Source organism: Meles meles, chromosome 9 (assembly GCF_922984935.1).
Source record: "Meles meles chromosome 9, mMelMel3.1 paternal haplotype, whole genome shotgun sequence".
In the NCBI taxonomy this organism is placed as follows: domain Eukaryota; kingdom Metazoa; phylum Chordata; class Mammalia; order Carnivora; family Mustelidae; genus Meles; species Meles meles.
This window is the reverse complement of record NC_060074.1, coordinates 17,891,761-17,917,458: the sequence shown is the minus strand read 5'-3', so window position 1 is coordinate 17,917,458 and position 25,698 is coordinate 17,891,761. Positions and strand designations below refer to the sequence as shown.

Sequence of the window (25,698 nt, the reverse complement as noted above, 5' to 3'; positions counted from 1 at the left end):
TATCTGTCTTTGGCTCAGGTCATGATCCCAGGGTCCTGGGATCGCCAGCATTGGGCTCCCTGCTCTGCCGGAAGCCTGCTTCTCCCTCTTCCACTCCCCCTGCTTGTGTTCCCACTCTCGCTGTGTCTCTGTCAACTAAATAAGTAAAATCTTTTTTTTTTAAAGCAGTCATTTTAGATAATGTGACAACTCTGGAAATCAGACTTTCCCCACCCCAGTGTCTTTTGTTGATGCTGTTTTATTGTTATCTGGGCCGCTGTTCGTTAGGCTAGTGGTCTTTCTGCAGAGACTGATTTTATAAACTCTTTATTCTCTAGAGTGCACAGACACTGAACTCTCTTTTCAATTAGCTTAGTGGTCAGTTAATGATTGGCCAGAGATTTCCTGAAATGCCTGGAACCAATACAAATTGCAACCTTTTGTGAGAAGCTCTGTATAGGTATGTCGGGGCATGACCTCGACACTCGGGCTGTTTATAATTCTGCCTTATCCATCACCTCCTTGCACAGGGCCTCCAGCCAGCTCCAGGCAGCCAGAGGTGAGAGACGGTGGGGGCGGGGGGGGACCTCTTGGGTCTTTTCCAGGCATGCACACAGCCTAACACAATTGCAGAGCCTTTTAGAACCCCAGGAATAAGTCAGAGCTTTTCAAGTCCTCCTACAGACACTTTGTTCCCCCAAATCTGCCTTTTAGGTTTGGGCCAGCATCTTGTTGGCCCCAACTGGTATCACAGCTGTGGTGTGAAACAAAGGCTGCTGGTTGTTTTTTGACGAGGGTCCTGAGGAAGGAGCTTTTCTGCAGATTAAACTTGAATCAGGACAGAAGGAAAAAAAAAAAAAAAAAACCACCCCATCCTGGGTTTTCTTCCGGGAAGGTGCAGGACAGACAGCTCAAATAGAGCGAGTGTTCTGGAGAATAGGACTTTCTGAGGAGCTTGATACTCACTCTGGCCCCTCCAGGAGCTGCAAGGCTGCGGGTTACACGGCGACAGGGGGGTTGGGGAAAGGGTAACGGGAGCAGGACAGGTTAAAATGCCGCAAAGCCCACAGTTCCTCCTTGAGAGGCAGCAGTTTTTCCTGAATAAACATTCCTCGTAGTATTGCAAGACTTTGGTCAATTTCCCAAGTTCTGGAAAGGTAGATTCGGACATACTTTCTCAGTATTCTCATTGTTCCTGTGGATGGGAACATGTATAGAGGTCTTCATTCCATCGGTCCAGAGACCTTGGCCTCTTTTAGAAGACAGTAGGCATAAGATGAAGAAGTCCAAGATGAGGTTAGGAGCCCCAGGAGGGGAGATGGGAGAAAGGGTAGGTAAGTGTGTAATACAACTTGGTATTAGGATATGGTGGCCAAGAAAAAAGTGAGGAGACAGAGAGGATGGTGAGCCCACTGTGTTATTCTCCCTGACCCAAGTACGGGCTCCTCATGTTCATTCAGAGGCTGGCGTGATTCACAGGCAGAGCGGCCTCTGCTGAAACACTGGGCCCTCCTCCGTCACCCCGGAGGAGCGCTCACTGCCTCTAGTTATCATCAGGCACTTGCCTCTCAAGCAAATACTTCCTGAACAATTACCTTTTTGTTTGTTTGAAATTTTTATTTATTTATGAAAGAGAGACACAGCAAAAGAGGGAACTCGAGCATGGGGGAGTGGGAGAGGGAGAAGCAGGCTTCCTGCCAAGCAGGGAGCCCGATGCGATGCGTGGCTCAATCCCAGGACCCTGGGACCATGACCTGAGCCAAAGGCAGGCGCTTAACAACTGAGCCACCCAGGCGCCCCTCCTGAACCATTTCCACACAGTTTTATTGTGGTTCAGAAGGAAAAGAGAATTACTTTGGCGTGAATGCTAAGCCCTAAGTACTATAAAATGAAAACGTTTCTGTATGTCTGAAAGAAAGGTCACATTTTCAAAAGACAATCACAAGCTTTTCTGTTGGACAGGGGTTGAAGAATGCCAGGCTCCGCGGTTATTCCTTAGGGTAATTTAACTCACTGAATCTGTGCCAGAAGTACTTTAAGGACTTAGCCTGTTAAACAAAAGTTCTGTTGCCACAATATACCTGCACCTAACTAAAAAGGATTTTTGCCCATAGTCTCACGGATGGCAAGAGAAATCAGCTGCTTCGTGCCTGAAAAGGATGTAGGAAAAAAGAACAGAGAGTTTAAATTTACATAACTTAAGCCACATCATTTGGAAAGAGTATAATCAACATTATCTGAGAAGAAGCTAGTCTTCTCTTGATTAACACCTAAAGTGAAGTGGCCATTTTTCTCCAAAATAATCCTCATCAAAATCTTTCATTTAACAGAAACTTCATACATTTTCTCTCTGAAAGAAATTATCTCCCGATAGAGGCATGTTTGTCTGAATTAGAGTAACTGCCCTGTAGGGACTCAACCACAGCATCCTCTGTGTGGGCTTTGTGCTTTTGTTCAAAAGCCTTCGGAGATGGTTGCTTTGAAATACAGTAGCTGCCCCTTATCTGCGGGGCACATTCCAGGACTGCTCATGGACGCCTGAAACCATGAGTAGTACTGGCCTCTATAGATACTGTTTTTTCCTATACAGACACACTGACAATAAAGTTTAATTTATAAATTGGGACAGTGGGTGGCTCAGTCGGTTAAGTGTCTGCTTCTGGCTCAGGTCATGACCCCAGGGTCCTGGGATCCAGCCCCACATTGGGCTCCCTGCTCAGGGGGGAGATTGCTTTTCCCTCACCTTCTGTCCCTCTCCCCGACTTGTGTTCTGTCTCTCTCCTCTGCTCTCTCTCTCTCTCTCTCTCTCTCTCAAATAATAAACCTTTTTTAAAAAGTGACAAGAATACACCAAGGGATTAGAGCAGTTCGCCCTCACCAACAGGTTCAGTTCCCCAGGGTCCACCTCAGTCTAGAAGCCGACGACCGCCTGCTGGTGAATCACCAGAAGGCCAGAGTCGACTTCATTAGCCTCCGCCATTCACCACGCTTCATCTCTCGTCAGGTCAGTGTTTTATCATCTCACATCAATCAGGAAGGGTGAGAACAATACAATGAGATATTTTAAAAGAGACTGCTTTTATCACAGTGTATTGTTTGAATTGTTCTATTTTATGACAGTTACTGTTGTTAATTTTTTTTTAAAGATTTTATTTATTTATTTATTGGAGAGGGAGCGCAAGAAGGGGAGCAGCAACCAGAGGGAGAGGCTGAGCCACCCAGGTACCCCTCTTGCCACTCTGCCTTAAAAAAATTTCTCCCTCAGAACGGAGAGGGGAAGAGGAGGAGGAATATGGCTAAAATCGATGATCAAAGGAAATAAAAGTCATGGAAAGTTTCCTTCTTTGTAAAACAGAAAGTGACTTGAAAGATAACACTGTTAGTAATCTAGATGAAAGCAACATGGATGTTATTTAATATTCTTGTTTCTCCTTTATTTTAGAAATCTCTCAATATAAACAATAATGTAGATGGTATACAGATGTGCCACAGTCACCCAGAAGGGACGGCTGAAGGTGGGCGACACCAAGCTAGGCCAGTTGCCAGTTGCAGGGGTGCAGAACTGAAAAGCACATTCCAGCCCTCACAGTGTTGCGGTCAAGCATGAGACTGAGAAAAGAGAGTTGCAGGGTCTGTGACAGAGGCGAGCCAGGAAAGGCTACCTGGAGAAGGTGAGACCAGAGCTGCCTTTAAGAATCAGGGCTGGCCATCAAAAGAAATGAAATCTTGCCATTTGCGACGACGTGGATGGAACTAGAGGGTATCATGCTTAGTGAAATAAGTCAATCCTACCATATGAACTCCCTGATATGAGGACATGGAGATGCAACATGGGGGGTTAGGGGGGTAGGAGAAGAATAAATGAAACAAGATGGGATTGGGAGGGAGACAAACCATAAGTGACTCTCAATCTCACAAAACAAACTGAGGGTTGCCGGGGGGAGGGGGGTAGGAACAGGGTGGTGGGGTTATTCACACTGGGGAGGGTATGTGCTATGGTGAGTGCCGTGAAGTGTGTAACCTGGCAATTCACAGACCTGTACCCCTGGGGATAAAAATACATTATATGTTAATAAAAAAATTAAAAAATTATTAAAAAAAAGAAAGAATCAGGGCTGGCACCCATCAACAGATGATGGGATAAATTAAATGTGATATATCCATACAATGAGATGTTACTTGGCAATAAAAAGAAATGAAGTACCAATCTGTGCCACGACATGGATGAACATTAATGTTATGCTAGGTGAAAGAAGCCATCCCAGATAGGCAACATTTTATATGATCCTGTGTTTTTGTTTTGTTTTGTTTTGCTTTAAAGATTTTATTTATTTATTTGACAGAGAGAGAGATTGAGAGAGAGAGACAGCAAGAGCAGGAACACAAGGAGGGGGAGTGGAAGAACAGGCTTCCCACTGAGCAGGGAGCCGAATGTGGGGCTCAATCCCAGAACCCTGGGATCATGATCTGAACCAAAGGCAGACGCTTAATGACTGAGCCATCCAGGCGCCCCATATGATCCTTTTTTTTTTAATAAAATGGCCAGAATAGGCAAATCCATAGAGACAGAAAGATTAGTGACTGCCAGGAGGCTGGGATAAAGGGAGGCCAAGGGAGTGGAGGACAACTGCTAACAAGGATGGGGTTTTTTTTGGTGGCAAATGCTATTTATTTATTTATTGATGGCTGGTATGCATGGGGTTTCATTAACCAAAGTGTTCTAAAATGGATTGTGGCAATGTCTGCACAACTCTGTGAATATACTAGAAACCATTGAATTGTACTCTAAATGGGTAAATGGGCATATGAATTCTATTTCAATAAAATGGTCATATAAAATATAATAGGAATTAATTTTTTAAATGTCTTAAATGTTAAAGTCATTTAGGGGCACCTGGATGGCTCAGTCAGTTAAGTGTCTGCCTTCAGCTCAGGTCATGATTCCAAATTCCTGGAATCCAGCCCCGCTTCGGGCTCCCTGGTCAGTGGGGAGCCTGCTTCTCCCTCTCCCTCTGCTCCTCCCCACCACACTCATACTCTCTCTCTAATAAATAAAATCTTAAAAAAAAAGTTAGGTCATTTAATTAGGTGATCCAGACATATTAAAAATAGCCAAGCTATCATCTTTTTTAAGACTTGAGAGAGAGCGAGTGGTGGGGCAGAGAATCTCAGGTAGACTTCACGTTGAGCTCGGACCCAGTCATGGGGCTCCATCTCACAATCCTGAGATCATGACCTGAGCCGAAACCAAGAGTCAGACCCTTTACAGACCGCACCACGCAGGCGCCTGCTATCATCAACTTTAAAATGAGCACTTGGTTATAGATAATACTAAAATTTAGTTTTTTTATTCACCACTTTTTCCCCCCACCCCTCCCCCCCACACACACCACCCCTCTCTTCTGCCACTTGGAACCATCCTCACGTTCTGCCACCTCACATGATCACTCAGCACAACTGAAGAAAAGTCCTAGCTCCAAATGCTACCTGGCAGTTGTTACTGGTTATGCTGGGCAACTTGGGATTACTGTTTGTTCTCAGAAGACTGTCACACGCTGTCATGCAAGTTATCATATTGATGTGAGATTCTTTCTCTATGGGGAAAAAAAAGAACTTTCTAGTTCTACTCGGTTATGGATATGTGAAGTAGCATACCCAGAATGAAAACCTGAAGATGATGATTTATAAGGGTCAAGTGGTTTCTCCGACTCTATAGAGCCATCAGTGCTCCCTCAAATACTCCCTTAAATACATTCTAGATGTAAGAAGGAACTGTGTGAAGCTGCAGTCATAGTTACAAGACCACCACCATTTGGTACCATGAAATAATCACGGTAGATAGTGTTTGCAAGTGGTCACTCACCTCAATAATTTCAGCGCAATGGCTATATCATGTAATTCCGTATGTGAACAGTCGTACCAACTCTCCAAAAAAAATGAATAAACCCTATGTTTTTCCAGTTCAAAAGAGCTGACAACGGCTCGACTCCAAAACTAAACAGCTGCTGAATATGTCAACTTGTCCTTAGGAAGTCTTTTCCGTGCCCCATTAAGACAAATAACTAAGGGGGTCTATGTAACAATTCATCTTGATTCATCAAACCAACAGAGGAGAGACTGGTCATAATAATGCAAACACAGGAAAGCAATCTTTCCAGATGATGAGAAATGCCTTGCAAATGGTCTCTGTGCGAAGCTGATAAATTTTTTCACACCAAAGAGCAGTATCTCGTGTTATCTGTACAGGTTTACTAACAATCTTTTGAAAGGGCAAGAATAAAGCTGTATGCCCACTAACTTATGACGACTGAAATTCTCTGTCACTCGTATCAGTTAATGAAAGTGAGCAACCAGAGGCTTGTGTGGTTGATGGTTGGACCCTTGGCACCCACCAGGGGACTTGGCCTAGGCCCAGAGGTACTGAGGTCATGGAGAGTAGTATTTGTTAAGTGTACACATAAGCTACCATCTTATGTATGAGTTGGATGATGAATATAAGTTAATTTTCCTTCCCAATTCTCTCAAAATTCAGTTGTGAAAAAATGTTACTGTTGATAACGGCTTACCCACCACAAGAGCCCCCATTTCAGATCCTTAAAAGTTTTCCCTCTAAAATAAAGACAAAGGCTGGATATTTTCAATCACCACTTTTATTCAAACTGACGTCACATGGCTGCGATTATGATACATTGAAAAGTCCACAGAATTTCTGCCCCCCCCCCGCCCCCGCAAAGCATTAACTATAAAGAAACACCAGACAAACTCAAACTGAGGGACATTCCACAAAGAAACTGGTTTGTACACTTCAAAATGTCAAGTTATTAAATACAAAGAAAGGCTGAGGAACTGCTCCATACAGAAGGAAACTGAACAGTCATGACAGTGTGTGAACCTGGGTAGAATCCCGGACCTACAGAGGGAACTGTAGAACAATCTGTAAAATCCAAATGAGGTCTGCGGAATAGAGTTATACCATTATCAATGTTGACTTCTTGACTTTGATGGTGTGTACTGGGGTTATGGAGAAGTGTCTTGTAAAGAAGAGTATTCACCATGACCAGTACCGTCATCAACACTGCCTGGCTCTCCAGCCCGTGGAGATTAAGAAGAGAATGGCTAACTTGGGTGTGATTCTTAGTTCCATTACATTCAAGCACTCCACTGTGAAAAAAGATTGAGAAAACGCAGGATAATGTGTTGACAATGAAAATGAGAATTCACAGAGCACGGTGAAGAATGCCAAGATGGGCAATAAAGGAAGTAAGAGTAAAAGACAGAGAAGTATAAGCATTCAAGTATGGGATAAGGGCACTTAAAAAGGCAGATATCCAGTTGGTCTTGGAAATGGGATAATAATCAAGGGTAACAGGTATGAGAGTCATAAAGGAACAGCTAGCCTCAAGCCTAACAGCTTTTATCATATTTGTCAGGAGACCAGCATTCTGTTACCAGCTTCATTAAAAACTAATTATAAATACTATTCAGCAATTAAAAAAAGGAACAAAATACTGATACATGCCACAACATGAATGACCCTCAAACACACTATAGTAAATGAAGAAGCCAGACAAAAACACCACGTATTGTATGATGCCATTTACATAAAATGTTCAGAAAAGGCTAAACTATACAGACAGTAGTTTAGTGGTGTCCTGGCACTAGGGACTGTAATCCCCATCTGAACACAGTAAATAACAACTCATTTGTAATCCCAAAATTGAGGCATAGAGCTACTTAGTGACAATCACAGTACCTAACTCATAGGGCTCTTTGAAGATCAAATGAGATAATACAGGTTAAAAGCTCAGAACAATGCCCGGCACTTAGTAAGTAAGGGCTCAAGATGTACACGCGCGCACACACACACACACACACGTCCAGCTTAAAAACTTAGAAAATAAAATGCATGTAAAAAAAACAACATGCATATAATAAATTATAAACGTAAATAAAGTATAAGTTCATACTTATTTAAAGATTCAGCAACAAATTATAGTTCATCCTAGACCTATTTCTTAATCAAGGTAAACTGTTTAAAATATTTGGGGAGAACCTTTTAAATACACATATAAAGTGTAAGAAGAACAAAGGAAACTTACTGTCTCATTTCCCAATATTTGGGGTCTAAATAAAGTTTAAGGAAATGTTGAGACTCTTCCTCAGCCTCTCATCTTCTCAGGTTGACATTTTGATGTGTTAATTCCCTAATTACATGATTTTTCCGTATGTTCCACATTTTATTATATAGACAAGTCCTTTAGTGAATATGGACATCCATCATATATTTTTACTTTAGTAATTTTTTATCACAGAGAGTAGGCTGTTGTTCCATCTTAGCAATATAATCCTGGACCAAAAAACCCAGAAATCAGTCCTATTGAGGCCCAAGGCCCTGACCTCAGTGACATACGTCTACTTTTCCATGTTTTCTTGTCCTTTATAACATACGCTATGATACTGGAGGCACCAAAGTTCTCTCTTCCCACCAGGTGTCAACTAATGATGTGGCTTCTGCCTCCTGACCTCAGTCCCGTTCATTGACTCTTTCGATACAGGTATACGAAGTGAGAAGTTGCTAACCCACTACTCCACCAGAGAAACAAATAGCTGTTAAATTTAATCCTTTGAAATAAGTACTCCGTGAACATACCTGTATATCTTTGGTTAAAATATTTCCTCACCAGCATCAACATTTATATTCTCTTATTTATTATCTCTAAGACCATTTATAAAATGAACTCGTTTTCATTATTCTCTGATTCCTTAAGTATTCCCAGAAAAACTTCCTAACTTGAGGAGAAAGTAGAGACAAATTTCAATATTTGATAAATTTTATCTTGGCAACCTTGAAAACAAATTTACTCTTTAAACTGCATTATAAAAAATACATTAGTCTTCACATTAGCTTTACATGGAAATATATACTTGCTTGAATATTTAAATATAGTTTCTCTTTACCAAAAAGTGTCACTCAGAGCCCTAATTACACAAATAATTTAAATGCACAAATGCAAAACACACTTCACACAATATTGTCCACATACTGTATAACTTGGGACAATCATAATAAAAATTTATGCAAGATACTGAACAAGGACAAGAGTAATAAAATATTCATTGTGGTTATAACTTGATTTATCACTATTAAAAGAATTTAATGCACTCTTGAATACACAAAAAACATCCAACTGTTTCATCTAAACTGCAAATGAAGCCAAAATATATTTTGACAAAGGGGCACATCTTGTAGCCTACCAAATTCTGAAAGTAATTCATTTCTAATTTAATTTAAATTATAATTTTTACAATTTCAAGTTTTCAAGCTTGTCTAAAATAATGACTACAGGAACTTATAAACATTTGCAAAATGTTAAAAAAAATAATCAGGACTGTACTATACTTTGATATTTTTAGTAATATAAATTTTCAATATAAACCTTTTTTCTCTCAAAAAATGGTATTTAGAAGTCTCCAATGTGAAAAAAGTAGTAAAATTTTTTTTAACTGTTTTGATCATTTCACTTATAAGAACTGTCCTCTCCGCATGATGTAATCACAATAGATATGACACATCATATTCATTGAGTACATTATTTCCATACGATCTGCTTTTTAACTTAAGCCTAAAGCATCCAGAATGCCTACTAATAGTACTTAAGGAAATTACCGTGTCTACTTTATAAGGAAAAAAAGACACCAGTATCCACAAATAGAATATTTTCACATATTAACTGCTGTTTACTTCCTAAACAATAGGACAGTTTTCTTTCTAAATTAAAATTGGAGGATTATTTTAAACTAGTGGCCCATAGTATCGTTTTAAGGAGGGGAATTAAAATATGTTTGTATATGAGGCAAGGCTGAAGTTGCTTTGCAACTAAAAATATAAACATTTGCCCATTTGTTTTTCAACAGAATTACTGTTTTAAATTTAGAAGTAAAGAAATTACAACAGAACGCCATCATAAACATACCCACAGGTTAAAAACGGCCCCTGAAATAAAACTACATTTAGACACCAACTGTTACACTATATTTCATTAAGTCTAAAGTAACACATTTTTATCTCTGAAATCATGGTACACTGATCTAGTTTCAATAAGATATGGTTTATACAAGAGAGTTGAAATTCATGTTTCCTTTAACATTAATGATAGAAAGGATCCAGGATCCTTGTCTTAAACAGGGTAATTAGATGTGTCTGTACCAGCTCAACCAGTGTGCCCGAATAAAGGATCTAAACATGTTCTGAGTATCTCAGACCTAACTGCTTATCTTTTGTTTGAACTATTAAAATCAGTAAGTTTACGGAAAGCCAAACGAATGTACAAATAGGTAGTTTTTCCCTTGCAAAACTGACCTCCACATAGGTTATCAGTTTTATTAGATCTTTTGAAATTCTAAGATTACAAATAATTTGTTAAGGACAATTAATGGTCTGCCCAAATTACCAAAGTTGTAATTTTAGTTCAATTTCTGTTCGATAATTACAGAAAATGATATGATAGTGGCTGAAATATTTTTAGGAGGTAAGGCCATAAAGATAACCCAGATTTTCATATTCAACCACCAGTACTTCAGGTGGAGAGGAATAAAGGTGGTGGGAAACCTAATTACACTGGCAAGATCATTTTCCCCTTAAGATCTAATAATGCTAAAGAAAAACCTACAGAGACTGTATATGTGCATGTGTCCAAATAAGTTAGAAACTTGCAAATCCAATTTAAAGGTAGCAGAAGGAGTTTGTGTGTATGTATAGAAAATCACTAGGCAGTTTTTAAAAACTGGATTAAAGATTACGGAATCTCATTTTCTTGGATGCTTTTAAAAGAATGATCAATTCTATTTTGTTGGTGATTATTTAAATCAACCTCGCTGGAAAGCTGAGAAACTTATTCTAGTTTTTTAATTCTCCAGTTAGAATACGGTATTGACAATGCCACTCTGAAACGCACAGAAGTACATATTCCTTTGTTTCCATTTTTAAAAAGTAAAAATAAGATAGCATTTAATGTTTGCCACATTCATTTTTGCAGTATTATGACCTGCTGACATGAGATACAATCATAAAAAATAAATAAGAGGGATGTGATTTGAGGGAGAAAAAAGTGTGTATATATACTGTGCTAAATTATAGCTATAAATTAAGGTGAAGCTCTTCTAAGGCAAATGGACAAAGGATGCGTTTGGATCTCAAAAAAAAAAGAGAAAGAGACCTTAAACACTAATTCTAAATGAATTATAAAAGTTCTGAAAAATAATGTCTGTAGCAAAATAGTTGAAGGTAAATTTTTTTCACCGAAGCTGGGAAAGCTATGCGCACAAATGTGTTTCGAGTGAAGCACGGACTGCTCAGCTCGCCTCCACGCGTCTAGGCGATCTCGTTGGCCTCCCGCTTGCTGGAGAGCCGAGTCCTCATCCTGTCGGAGTAGGGCACCTGGGAATACAGGCTTCTCAAAGCGTAGATCTTCACGGGTCGGGAGAGCCGTCTTCTCTTCTTCCGAGGGCGTTTCTTACCATTCCTCCTCCTGCCCGCCCTACGCTGCCTCGGAGGCTTGGGGGCGGAGCCGGGGGCCGCAAGGGACCGCCCCTCGGCCGCCGCCGCAGCAGCCGGCAGAGCCCGCGGGACCGAGGGAAGCCGCGGCACCGGGGGAACCGAGGGAAGCCGCGGCACCGGGGGAACCGAGGGAAGCCGCGGGACCGGGGGAACCGAGGGAAGCCGCGGCACCGGGGGAACCGAGGGAAGCCGCGGCACCGGGGGAACCGAGGGAAGCCGCGGGACCGGGGGAACCGAGGGAAGCCGCGGGACCGGGGGAACCGACGATTCCGCGGGAACCGGCGGATCCGAGGGAACCGGGGGATCCGCGGGCACCGGCAGAACCGACGACCTCAAAACCATATGGGTGGTGCTCCTCGCCGCCGCCTTCTTCTTGGGGGGGTCGCATTTTTTCTGGTTGAGATGCAGTCGGAGAAAGGCGCTCCTGGACTGATACTTGCGACGCAGGAAACAGTACTTTGAAAGATACTTCCGAATGATGTCGTTTACTTTGGTCTGAATCCAAACTGGCCGTCTTTCGAAAGCGATCCTGGCTTGTGCCTGGAGACTCAGCGGTTTATAGACCTTCGGGGGGACGTCTGGCTTGTCATCATTCGTTGTCACCCTCCTCTGAATTCTCTTTTTCCCTTCTGAGAACTTCCCGGTACCTGCTTCCGAAGAGGTGCCGGCGGCGTCGCTGTTGAGAGTTACCTGGAAATTACTTTCCTTCGGAGCTGCGCCCGCGCTCGCGGTCGAAGTCCCCGAAGTCCCCGGCCCTGAAGTCCCCGAGGTCCCCGGCCGTGAAGTCCCCGAAGTCCCCGGCCGTGAAGCCCCCGAGGTCCCCGGCCGTGGCACTCGCTCAGGTGAAACAGGGGCCCCCGGATAGGCCAGCAATTCATCTCTTATGGTCCAAATGGATGTTGGGTCACAGTCTTCAGCGTCTTCATCGCCTGAACTGGAGCTCAGGTCGCTGAGACTAGCTTCAAGCCAGTTAACTCTGTTAGGGTCTGATACATCTATGCTCAGAGGAGGATTAATTACAATTTCCTTACTCAGTGGGTCATAGTAATTAAAGGAGCTCCGTTTGTATTTGTACTCTATGCTAACATCCCGACTTCTGGGGGTGCGGTATTTTTTAGCGAAGTTGGCAGTTTCACCGTCCTGAAATTTCATGTTTGAAGGAATAACGTAGACTAAGGCATTGGGTTGCAAAGGCTTCAGAACTTTAGTACATGTTTCAGGATATTCATGTGCTCCAATTTTCACTTTCTTTTTTGTTTTTTTGTCCTGTTGAAGCGAACGCTTCCCTGTTGGCGAGTCGTCCTCCTGTCCACTGTCTTGTGTGTCTGACTGATTTGAGAAATTGGTTTGAGTTCCATGGCTGACTTTTACAGCCTGACATCGAGCAGCGAGTCGCCATGATTGTTCATAATAAGGCCTCTTGACTGTAGAATGATGGCTAGATTTATCTAAGGCCACTGGAAAGTCATCGGTATCTGAAACGCCACCTGCATTATCATCACAATCTGAAAGAACTTGAATTGCGGTAGTGTCCTGACTCGCGTCAGTCCAGGTAATCTTTTTTTCTTCATTCAAATTTTTTTTTTTTATCTTCCTGGTCTCACTGTCATCATCAAAGTAACAGTGGAAACGACCTTCCTTAAATTCTTTCACAAGAGCATTAATTTTCATGTCATCTTCTCTCATTATCTGAGACCACGTTTTCCCCACAAATGAAGGAGGGACATGAGGCAAGGCTTCAAGGACAGGCTCATCAGGATCGTCTTGTATGACCTCCTTTACCTTTTCCAGGTTCCTGGCAGGATCAACTATGAAAATAGAGGTTGGGTGGGAATCGCGGTTTGTTTCTTCTGGGTCCAGAGACATCTTCTTGTAGAGTCCCGTTTTATTAACGGCTTCTTGAGGCTGGTCAGTGTCAGACTGAAAAGAGCACTGGAAACTCATCCCAGAACCACATGGTTCACAGCTCATACTTTCTGGATCTGCATGTTTTAACTTCAAAATCTTTCCCTTACTAGCCCTCTGATGGCCTGCTGACCCAGAAGAGGCACTACAACGCACTGCAGAAACAGTAGCTTCGCGGTGCCTTTCTTTTCGGCCAATGGTTTCTAGACTTTTCCTTTGACAAATGCTGATTCCTTTGTCTTCTTCCTGGAGCTGCTCAGCCATTGGCTCAGCATCGTCTTCCCATTTAAAATCTGTTTTGGGACTATCCGATTCACAACTCTTCTCTTCTGCGTCAATAATTTTCACCATTTCTTTATCAGATTCTTGTGATGAGTAAGTCACAGACCGATCTGGGGGGTCGATTTGAAAATTTATTTCAGAACCGTAAGACTCACAGCTTGACTCCTGCAGAATGATATAGTCTTTCTTCTGGTTTACCACTTTGAAAGTCTCTTTGGATTGGTTTTCCAGTGACTGCGGAGAGTCTTCACAAACATACCCTATTTCAGAACCACAAGAGTCACAGCATTCACCTTCTAGATCATAGCCTTCTGTATTTATACAATTGATTTCTTTGACAGTCATGTGAGGTGAGTCAATCACTGGCTGAAAAGGCATATCAGACTCCGCAATCACTTCACAATCACTATCAGTGGTCACCAGGTCCACAAAGAGCATCTTTCGAAGATTTGCTTCTTTAACTGACACTTGAAGTTCATTAACCACTATTTCAAGAGGGACGTCAGAATCACACATTAATTCCGAATCACTAGGCTCACTGGTCTTTACTTCCATGCCAAGATGCCCTTCCTTTGGAAGATCTATTTCTTTGCACACCACTTCGGACTGGTCAACTTCTAACTGCAAATGAATACCAGAATCACATTTTATTTCAGAAACACTAGGTCCACAGCTCTTATTTTCTAGGTCATTTTGCAAGTTTATTTCTTTGACAGCCAAAGGGGACTGATCAATCACAAAGTGCACAGGAACATCAGAATCATAACTTACCTCAAAGTCACCTAGTTTGTAGCTCTTATCTTCCAGGTAAATATGGTCTTCCTTCCAAAGACTGACTTCTTTAACAGATTTTTGAAGCTGGTCAGCCACTGACTCAAGATGATCATCAGAAATGAAAGTTATTTCAGGACAAGCGATAGTGCTCTTATCTTCCAAACTGGCCTGTTCCCCTTCCAAAAGGTGTGGTTGCTCAACCACTGATTGAAGAGGGACATTTGAAACATAAATTATTTCAGAATCATTGGGTTCATAGTCCTTATCAGCCAGACAAACGTGTCCTTCCCCCAGAAGATTTATTTCTGCAATAGCATCTTGAATTTCATTAGGCACAGACTGAAGAGGTTCATGAGAATCAAAATTTATTTTAGGATCACTAGGTTCCACAGTCTTCCCTTGCATGTCAACATGCTCCTTCCAAAGGTTCATCCCTTTAACGACTTCTTCAGTTTGGGCAGCCACTGACTGATAAAGGACGTTAGAATCATACATCATTTCAAAACCCTTGGGTTCATCCCTCTTATCTTTCACCTCAGCTTCATCCCTCTTATCTTTCACCTCAGCTTCATCCCTCTTATCTTTCACCTCAGCTTCATCCCTCTTATCTTTCACCTCAGCTTCATCCCTCTTATCTTCCACATCAACTTCATCCTTCCAAAGGGTTATTTCTTTAACAGTTTCTCTAACCTGCTCAGCCACTGACTGAAGAGGATCCTCAGAATCAAAACTCATTTCAGAACCACCAGATTGACTGTGCTTATCTTCTACTACCTCAGTATGGTCCTGATCCGAAACAGTTACTTGAGGTTGCTCAGTTATTGACTCAACCAAGAAATCGGAATCCAAACTCATTTCAGAACCACTACATTGGCTGTTCTTATCTTCCACGATCACATGACCTTCATTCTCTGGGTTTACTCGTTTAATAGCCCCTTCAGGTTTATCAGCCACAGACTGAAGAGAAACACCAGAAGAGCGTATTAATTTAGAAACTTTAGTTTGAATCTTTTTATTTTTCAATACAACATTCCCTTCCTTCCTCAGGTTTGTTTTCTTAACCACTTCCCTAAATTGTCCAGTCAATAGCTGATGAGGGTCACCACAATCATATCTTATCTTACAATGACTAGGTTCACGGTTTTTATCTTCCAGATGAACATTTTGTTCCTTCAAGCGGGTTTGCTGAGGTTGGCCAATGACTGAATGACGAGGGGCACCAATATCCAAATTGACTGCAAAACCTCTAGCTGCAGTACTCTGACCTTCCAGGACAACATGGTCATCCTTCAAGACAGCAATATGAGGTGTTTCAGTCATTAAGTGAGGAACGACATGAGAACCAAACATTATTCCAGAACTGCTGTATTCATCACTCTTTTTTTCTAGAACATGTTCTTCTTTCTCAACATTGACTTCTTTGACTGCTATCTGAGGTTCAGTCACTACATAATGAGGGATGTCAGAACCTGTTGCAGAACTACTAAATTTAGGACTTTTACTTTTGAATTTAGCATGCCTTTCTTTTGGAAGCCACATTTCTTTAACAGCAGTTTCAGGCTTGTGAGTCACGGACTGATGAAGATGGACACCAGGATCCAAACTTGTTTCATAGACGCTTAATACATTATCCTTATCTTGTAAGTACATGTGTTCCGGCTGATGGCTTATTTCTTTAACAGCTATGTTAGGATGATCAGTCATTAAATGATAAGAAAGGTCAGATTTCAAACTGATTTCAGAAACACTAGGCCCATTATCTTTATTTCTCAAGTGTATGTGCTCTTCCTGAAGATTCATTTCTTTAAGGGGACTGTTAGAATATCCAGTCATTGAATGAAAAATACCATAATCCAAACTCACTTTGGAACCGCTAGGCTCATTGTCCTTATTTTCTAAGTATATCTGCTCTTCTTTTTGAAGATTTAGCTTTTCCATAGCTACTTCAGGAGGGTCAGTCACTGAATGAGAAGGGACATAAAAATCCAAACTTATTTCAGAACCACTGGGTTCATCATTCTTCCTCCCTAAGTGTATATATTCTTCTTTCTGAATGATTATGTCTTTAACAGCCAGTTCAGGTTGATTAGTCCCCGAATGAACAGGTATATCAGAATCAAAAGGTACTTCAGCAACACAAGATTTATTAGTCTGATTTTCCAGATGACTCGGTTCTTCCACATAAATAGCTACTTGAGGCTGGTCAACTCCTGAGCGAAGAAGAATATCAGAGTCAAAAGTTATTGCAGAACTATTTGACCCAGAGTGCTCACCTTCCAAGTTAATGTGCCTCTTTCTTATTTCTTCCATGTCCACCTCAGAATGTTCAGTACCCGACATAGTAGGGGGATCAGATTCAAAAGTCAACTCAGAACTGGAGCACCCATAGCTCTTAACTTCCATGTCAACATTTAACTCTTTCAGACTTATTTCACGTTGGTCACTAGGTGACTGATAAAGAGAAGCACGAGAATCCGAACTTTGATCAGAATTGCTAGATTTAACACTCTTATCCTCCAGGTCAAGAGCTACTTCTCGAGCATTCACTTTTTTAACTATGACTCCAGACTGGCCAGCCACCAATCGAGCATCAGTGTGAAAACTCATTTCAGAACCATGAGAATCATAGTTCATATCCACAGGTTCATTCTTCTCTTCCAGGTGTATGTCTTCAACTGCCCTCTGAGATTCATCAGTCACTGCCTCAAGGGAGACAGCGTAATCAAGATGGGCTTTAGCACTGCTGGATTTAAGGTTCTTATCTTTCAGGTAGACCTGTCTATCCTCTACGTTTCTTTCTTTGACAACCAGGTGAGGATGCTCAACTACAGACTGAGGAGAAGCATCGTTATCAATACTTGTGTCTGAACAACTTGAACCATAGTTCTTATCAACCAAGCCAATGTGAACCTTCTCAAGTTTTGCTTCTGTGACAGCCACTGGGAGTTGGTCACCCACTGATTGAAGAGGAAACGGAGAATCAGTGCTTACTTCGGAGCTACTAGATCCATAGTTCTTATCAACTAAGTCGATGTGTTCCTCCTTCGGAAGGTTTCCTTCTTTTGCAGGTTGCTGGGGGTAGTCATCAGTTGATTGCAGTAAGGCATCACATTCAAAATTAATCTCAGAATCACTAGATTCATAGCTTTCATCAACCAGGCTAATAGACTTTGCCTTCTGAGCACTTACACCTTTAACAATTACTTGAGCTCGGTTGGTAGCCAACAGAAGAGAGCCATCATGATCCGAACTCACCACAGAAATGAAAGATGTCTTATTCTTACACTGCAAACCTGCATACGCTTCCTTTGAAAGGTTTACTTCTTTGGCAGTTGCCTTAGATTCATCAGTCAGTGAACGAGGGGAACTGCAGTCAAAACTCATTTCAGAAGCTCTCGAATCATAGTTTTTATCTTCTTGGTCAATTTGCTCCTCCTTCCAAAGGTCTTGTGCAGTCTCTTCGGGTTGGTCAGATGCTGACTGAAGAGAGCCACGAGCAAATTTCACTGCAGAAATCACTGAGCTCTTCTGTTCTAAAAAGGCTGACTTACTAAAAACCAAATGCTTTTCCTCTTGGGTCTGATCCATACCAGAAAGGAATTTCTCACGGTGCTTTGCTGTAGCATCTTCAAAGGTTCCCTTATTAGAAGGCATGCCAATTTTATTCAGGTTGATTTCTTGGTTGACAGCTAATTTGGAAAGAGATTCAGATTTTAAGGAGCCTTCAGTACCCATAAATTCACGGACTTTAGCGCCAGCTGACAAAGCTTTACGCTGAGATTTTCCAGCTTCCTGTATAATCAATTTATCTGAATTTGTACCTAAAGATTTCCTATTTGGTTCTTTAGGTTTCTGATACGAAATTGAAGAAGTCTCTAGGTTGGATGACGGCACAGGATTTCTAGAGCCCCTGTCTGGCTGTTCAAGGTATCTGTCAACTTTGTTCGGTTCATATTTCCTGACTGAATCCGAACTGGCTGCTGCTGCTAACTTAGTTGTTTTAGTTGTAACTGGTCTGTCAAAGGAACTTCCAGCTAAACAACTAGCAGGAGCACTAGAAATCACTGACGGGCATATTAAGCTTGGTCTAGTACGTGTAGCTTGACCAATACCAACTGGGTTAAATTCTTTCATGCCACTCCCAATTTTCTGAATGAAACCCAAGGGTTGCTGCTGTCCCTTCTCCAGTTTTTGAATAACTGATGGTCTTACGGAAACACCCTGTATACATTCCTGAGATTTGCCAGGTCTAGCATGTAACTCTTTACTAGGTTCAGAACCCTTGCTGGAGCTCTCTCCTTTTACACCTGCGGCATCCTCAGTCGCTTCTTCGGAAGCAGAATCATCAACAGGAACCACTTCAGGTGGTGGCACAGTATTCGTGAGAAGTCTCTCATGTTGGGTTGATCTAAAAAGCAAGGGGGAAATCCATAAAAATATTCTAATATCTATTTTAAATGTTACAATAAATGTACAATAAACATTTTCTTGCTCTCCTGGGCCCGACTGCGACTGTGAGAGGACAAAGAATCAAGGCGATCCCATGAGGCTCTATACCGTGGGTATTTTCAGGGAGGGAAATCAGTAGAGAAGGTGGAGGCAATTCCACCAACTGCTACTTCATAAACACAAATGGCTCCTAAACATAAAAAACTGTTTAAAAAAAAAAAGCGATACATCATTTGTCAGTTATCCCAGCAGTCAACAGCAAAAAGTATTACATGTGTTACTTAACCTTCTAGGCTTCAGTTCTCTCCCCCCCCCCCCCCAAAAGAACATAATGTTATTTTTCCCCCATTAGATTGTTCTGAGGAGTAAATTAGTTGTTGTATGTTCGGAGCATTTTTTAAAAGCCTGGAAAATATAATCATTCTAATGTTAGATATTATTTAACACACTGTTGGGTTTTTTTTCAAAGTTTTTATTTAAATTCCAATTAGTTAACATACAGCGTAACATTAGTTGCAGGTGTACAATTTAGTGCTTCAGCACTTCCATCAGATGCCCGGTGCTCGTCACGAGTTTAACTCCTTAATCCCCATCACCTATTTCACCTCTCCTCCCGCCCACCTCCCCTCTGGTAACCATCCATTTGTCTTCTATAAGTTAACAATCTGTTTATTTGTTAGGCTTTTTTTCCTCTTGCTCATTTGTTTTGTTTCTTAAATTCCATACATGAGTGGATTCATATAGTATTTGTCTTTCCAACTTGTTTCACTTAGCACGATACTCTAACTCCATCCATGTCATTACAAATGGCGAGATTTCATTCTTTTTTATGGCTGAGTAATACTCCTCTGTGTGTGTGTGTGTGTGTGTGTGTGTACACATTTCCTTTAGGCTATTGTAGATAATGCTGCCATACACAGAAATAAATTCAAGATGAATTCAAGACCTAAATGTGAAACATGAAACCACTAAAATCCTAGAGGAGAACACTGGTAGTAACCTCTTTGACATTGGCTGCAGCAACTTCTTTTGACATCGGCTGCAGCAACTTCTTCCTACATGTCTTTCTGGGAAAATAAACTATTGGGACTTCATCAAAATAAAAAGCTTCTGCACCATGAAGAAAACAATAAAAATAAACGGCAACCTACCCAAATGGGAGAAGATATTTGCAAATGACCTATCTGAAAAATGGTTAGTATCCAAAATATATAAAGAACTTATAAAACTCAACATCTAAAGAACAAATAATCCAATTTAAAAATGGGCAGAAGACATGAATAGACATTTTTCCAAAGAAAACATACAGATGGCCAACAGACATGAAAAGATACCTAGCATCATTCATCGTCAGGGAAATACAAATCAAAACTACAATGAGATATCACCTCACACATGTTAGAATAGCTAAAATCAAGGGCATCTGGGTGGCTCAGTCAGTTAAGTGTCCAAATCTTGATTTTGACTCAGGTCATGATTTCAGGATCACGAGAGCAATCCCTGCACCAGGTTCTGTGCTGGGCATGGAGCCTGCTTAAGATTCTCTCTCCCTCTTCCTCTGCCCCTCCCCCCCACAAAAAAAAATTTTTTTAATTGCCAAGAGGAGTTAATGGAACATGGTTATCCCAGATGGGACCTTGAAACAGAAAACGTCATTAGGTAAAAACTAAGAACAGCTGAATTAACTACAGAACTTAGTTAATGTATTAATATTGGTTCATTAATTGTAACAAATGTGCCATAGTAATGTAAGTTCTTAGTAATAGAGAAACTAGGTGGAAAAGGTATATAGGAACTCTGTACTACTTTCTCAAGTTTCCTGTTATTCTAAAACTGTCCTAAAAGTGTAGTCTATTAAAAATAAATGTTTTTTAAAACAGATTAACACCTAAAAAATAGCTTTATTAAATATTTTTCAATTTGAGAGATGCTTTAATCATCTAAGAGAAATGTATACATGCTCAGCCACATGCAACTTTTCTTTAACATGTCATAAATATCATTTCTTTCCCATAAAAATCTATTATAATTAACACTGAAAGAACATTTTTTTGGTATTTGTAAAATTAAAAAGTTAACCCAGGTATCAGAATAATACAGGGCAAAAAAATTCCAGCATGTTTCACACTTCTGAACTCTAATCAATAAAAGTGCAGTACAATTACCATTTTACCCTAGTTTTTCAGAACCCTAGAAGACTATCACAACATTCTCAAAGTAAAATTAATCTTGTAACGTTTGGCAAAGGAAGTAAGGTGGAATCATAAAATCAATTCAGCAAAATCCCAAGAAAGTTAGGAATCACGATCTAGGTGCTTTGATTTGCCTCTGTATTTGCATGTGGTTAAAATTAACTAAATCACAATCTATATTTCTACTCATTTTAAACTAATTTCACAACAAAAAGCCCTCTAAAAATCTAACCTTAAAGATTAAAACCCCTTTTATATAATTCTTGTGCTAAATTTTTGAAATCTATAAATAAAATTTTAAAACTACACGTCAAATCTATGAGATGTAAGCAAAATGGAAACCTCACACTTTTAAATCTTCCACTAAAAAAAAGAATTAGTAGACACAAATTAACTAAATGAGCACTTAATTCACAAAGAAAGATAAACTCCCCTCCACCCAGGAAATTTGAGGAAATTAATTAGGAAAAAGGAAAACCAATAAATAGGAAAAAAAAATAAAGAGCTAATTTCAAAAAGATTAAAATAGAAAAACCTACAATGTCTAGATAAGGGGGGAAGAGAAAAAACTTTTAGAAATAAACTCTGTAATTTATAATGCTTATAAACATAAATAATGTGTTAGCATGGGATGAAACAAGAAACTTGAGGTAAAAAAATGGAATTAAAAATCAGATCTACTGATGGGAACGTAGATATAGAGACACAAACAGAGGAATTTACGTTACAGATGATATTTTTCTGTTTTTAATCTCCACACCCAACATGGTGCTCAAAACACACAACCAGGAGATCAAGAGTTTCATGCTCTACCCACCGAGTCAGCCAAGCGTCCCTACAGATGACATTTTATATCAATGAAGATAATTAATATACTTTTACAAAAAAATAAGAAATCCTGCCTCACAACTACATATGGCAACAAAGTCCAAGAAGATTAAAAATATTTAAAAGCAGAAATGAGGACATGAAGAAAAAGACATGAAAGAAGCCATAAAGGAAAATTCTGCTAACATCTAATTATGTCAAAATGTTTAATTTCTATATGGTAAGGGACAATACACACAGATGAAAGACACATGACAGATGCTGGGAAAATAATTATATTTAAAATACAAAAGACTATTATCTATAAATATTGCATACAAATCCAAAATACAGAAACAATTCAATAGAAAAATATGCAATGTCTACAAATAATCCATAAAATAAACATATGGATTAAAAAAAACTTATGTAAAGAGATGTTCTGTTTTACTCATAAGTAAATAAAGGCTAATGAAGGGATATGCCTTTTTGGCCTATTATGGGGAAAAAAAGAAGTTGCTAATCCCAGTGTTAGCAAGAACAACAGTAAATGAGCACTCTCATAGACTACTGGTGTATATGTATATTATATAAATTGTATATATATTGGCATAGTCTTCTAGGAAGTGTCTCAAGAATTTTAAAGTTCCACACACCACCTAAGCAACAAAATAAGTAACAGTAAATTATTAACACCCACAGAAGACACAGCCATGAGTTTAAAATGATATAAATAGATAAATAAACTAACAAGAAAGCTGTTCTTTATGGAGGCTAATATACGTAATAACTGTTTCAGGTAAGAATCACCAATGAACGCTTACAATAAATGGGTGGAAATAAGATGAGAAACAGGGTATTTATTTACATAGTCTCAAAGTAGTTCTCCACAAGTCTTATTAATTATAATGGGGAAAGAGTAACATTAGAGAAGCCACCTTAATTAAGTGATCCAAGTTAACATCACCAGCCATGAGACATGGAAACATCATGGATCGCTTGAATACACTGAGAAGGGCACAACACCAATTATAATCTACTCTTGTTCCAAATGTATAACCTAACTTTAGTCATGAGAAAGTGTCAGGCCTACCCCAACTTGGGGAGATCCTACAAAATAACTGGCCAGCAGAGTCCAAGGCTTGAAAGCAAAGACTGGGGAACTGTTCCTGATTAAGAGTGTCTGAGATTGGGCAACTAGATGCCATGTGTGATCCTGGACTGAATCCTGGTCCCAGAAAAAGGACATTAGTAAGACAACTGACAAAATCTGAAGGAGGACTATAAATAGCATGTAATTTCATGGATTTGATCATTGTACCGTCATTATTTTAGATTTAACATTTGAAGAGTCCAATGTTTTTGTAGCAGTTTTACAACTTTTCTGTAAGCCTGAAACTATTCCAAAATGAAAGGTTAAAAAATAGAAAATATTTTCTAAGGCCCAGAAACTTGAGCCCAGAAGCTCAAGTTCTAGAATTCTACATCACAGAAATAGCTGCATGTACAAAAATGTCCGTTGAAGCATTGCTTGAACAAGCTATAAGCTGGAAATTTATACTGAGCCCAAGATGGTCTATCATTCCAACAGCTAAAGAAAAACATTGATTTTTTTAAACATTTTCCCCATTTGCTCAATTCTGGGTTGTGACTTGCAAAACAAAGCATTCAAGAAGTTTATCCTTTTTCTACTGCTGGTGCTTATCTCAACTATTCTGCACAGATATGCTAATAATCTGTTTCGCTTTATCTCCTACTGCTATAGCCGCAAAGCTGCACACAGTACTTAATCTAATCTTCTACCAATGTTTTCTCTGACATACAGTAACCCTTAAATGCTATCAAAATATTTATTTTTATTAAAACAACCAAAACACTGATACAAAAAAAGCTATCAAGACACTGACAGATTAAAAAGCCGATTGCGTTTGTTACCTCTTCTCTTCAGTTAGCAAATAATTCAGTTAAGGTGGAATGGACTTACTTTACTTACTCTGCCGCAATCACCAGCTGGTCTGTTCCTGATCTTCTAAAAGCTATTTTTGCCCCCACCATTTTCCCCTGCTTAATCCTACGATATACTTAACAGAACACCTTCATGATGGATAACCATTTATTGACCTATGGCTTTTATTTAGAAAAAAGCAGGGTGCGGTCCATATCTTTTACAGTGAAATCTCTTATTTAAGCTAGAAAAGATTTTAAAATTGGAGTAAAAAGAAGTTACTAGGTAAAATTTCACTTTATATTCTTTAATGAAAAGATTTAGTTTAAGAAGCACGAGACTGGAAAAACAGTCGGGAGAAACATCGAACATACAAGAATGCTGTACGAACGGAATTCCGGTCAGCGACTTTCTTTACCTGTTTTCTTGAGAATGATAGGGGTGGTGCCGGAGCACGTCCTGCAGGAAACGTTCCATCAAGCTCGTGGTGCCCATCCTCTGTCGATTCTGGGTGGTCAAGTATCTGTGCTGGGCACTGGCCATGTGCTATGAAAAGAAAAAACACACTAAATAGTTTTAAACAGGTAATACTCAACAGAAGTGAGAGTTTCACAAATGGATTCATTTAGATACTCTGGGTAGAAGTATAAATTGAGACAGCCTTTTTGCAGAGCAATTCTAAAATGTGTATCAAAACACATAGAAGTTTCTTTCCCTTGGATATAGTGGTTACATTTCTCTAAATCTCTTAGGAAATCATAGTAAATGTGGACAATTTATGCAAAAAATTAAGCTTATCACAGCATGACAACGAAAAACTGGAAATCTTCAAAGTGTCTAATAGTAAAATCTATAGCATGACCTAAGACCTAATACTGTGCAACTACCTAAAATAATATGAAAAATCTTACACAACATGGAGAAATGTTAGATAAGAGAAAAATGGGAGATGCAAAAATCACATGTATGCTTTTACCTAAACCTGTGGTTTTAAAACATACAAACGAAAATAAAATAAGATAAGATAAAAAATAAAATAAAATGTACAGACAAATCAATGGAAGAAAATGCACCAAAATCTTAAAAGCATTTACATTTGTGGGCTACACTTATACGTAATTTTAATTTTTTTCTTATAAATTCTTGTATTTGTACTGAGCAGATTTTTGTACTGAACAGATTTTAAAAATCTGTTAAAATCGAGAAGAGGGTTGGATCACTGTATTTGTAAAAGTTGGAGATTAATAATGCACAAAAAGCCCATCATTTTTCTTCAGAGCCCGTCATTTTTCCTCAGAGATTACAACTCCTCCCTTAAACAGAATATTGGAATAAATACACAGAATTTTTCTATTTTGGGGCACCTGGGTGGGTCAGTGGGTTAAGCCTCCGCCTTCTGCTCAGGTCATGATCTCAGAGTTCTGGGATGGAGCCCCACATCGGGTTCTCTGCTCAGCAGGGAGCCTGCTTCCGCACCCCCCCCCCCCCGCCTGCCTGTCTCTATGATCTCGCTCTCTCTCTGTCAAATAAATAAATCTTTAAAAAAATTTTTCTGTTTTGTATTCTCGCCACAGAGTCTGTGTTCACAAGTGTCATTCAGTGAACTAGCCAAGAGGGTGGGAAAGAAGCCTACTGAGCCCGTGTAACGCATCAAACACGGTGCTGTTCCATTCCCGCAGTAATCTCATCGAATTTTCACTGAGTATGAATCTTCTCCCCATTTTGATATAAAGAAAGTAAAACACAAAGGATTAGAGTAAACTGCCTCCAGTTGAGCAGCCAGGGACAAAGCCAGGGTTTCGATCTGC

At 40.0% G+C, this 25,698-nt stretch overlaps 1 protein-coding gene across 2 annotated transcripts in view; it reads right to left on the bottom strand.

The window, feature by feature from the left end:
* Positions 1-6,627: 6,627 nt before the first annotated feature.
* Positions 6,628-25,698, bottom strand: part of ZDBF2 (zinc finger DBF-type containing 2) — a 31,468-nt gene continuing 12,397 nt past the window's right edge. For both annotated transcript variants that reach the window (XM_046019544.1, XM_046019545.1), the window contains exons 5-7: positions 24,309-24,436; positions 14,495-18,905; positions 6,628-14,344 (exon numbers count right to left, since the gene is read on the bottom strand). In XM_046019544.1, coding sequence (XP_045875500.1) covers positions 11,351-14,344; positions 14,495-18,905; positions 24,309-24,436 — 7,533 coding nt within the window. In that variant the 3' untranslated portion in view covers positions 6,628-11,350. The remainder of the gene's footprint in view (positions 14,345-14,494; positions 18,906-24,308; positions 24,437-25,698) is intronic.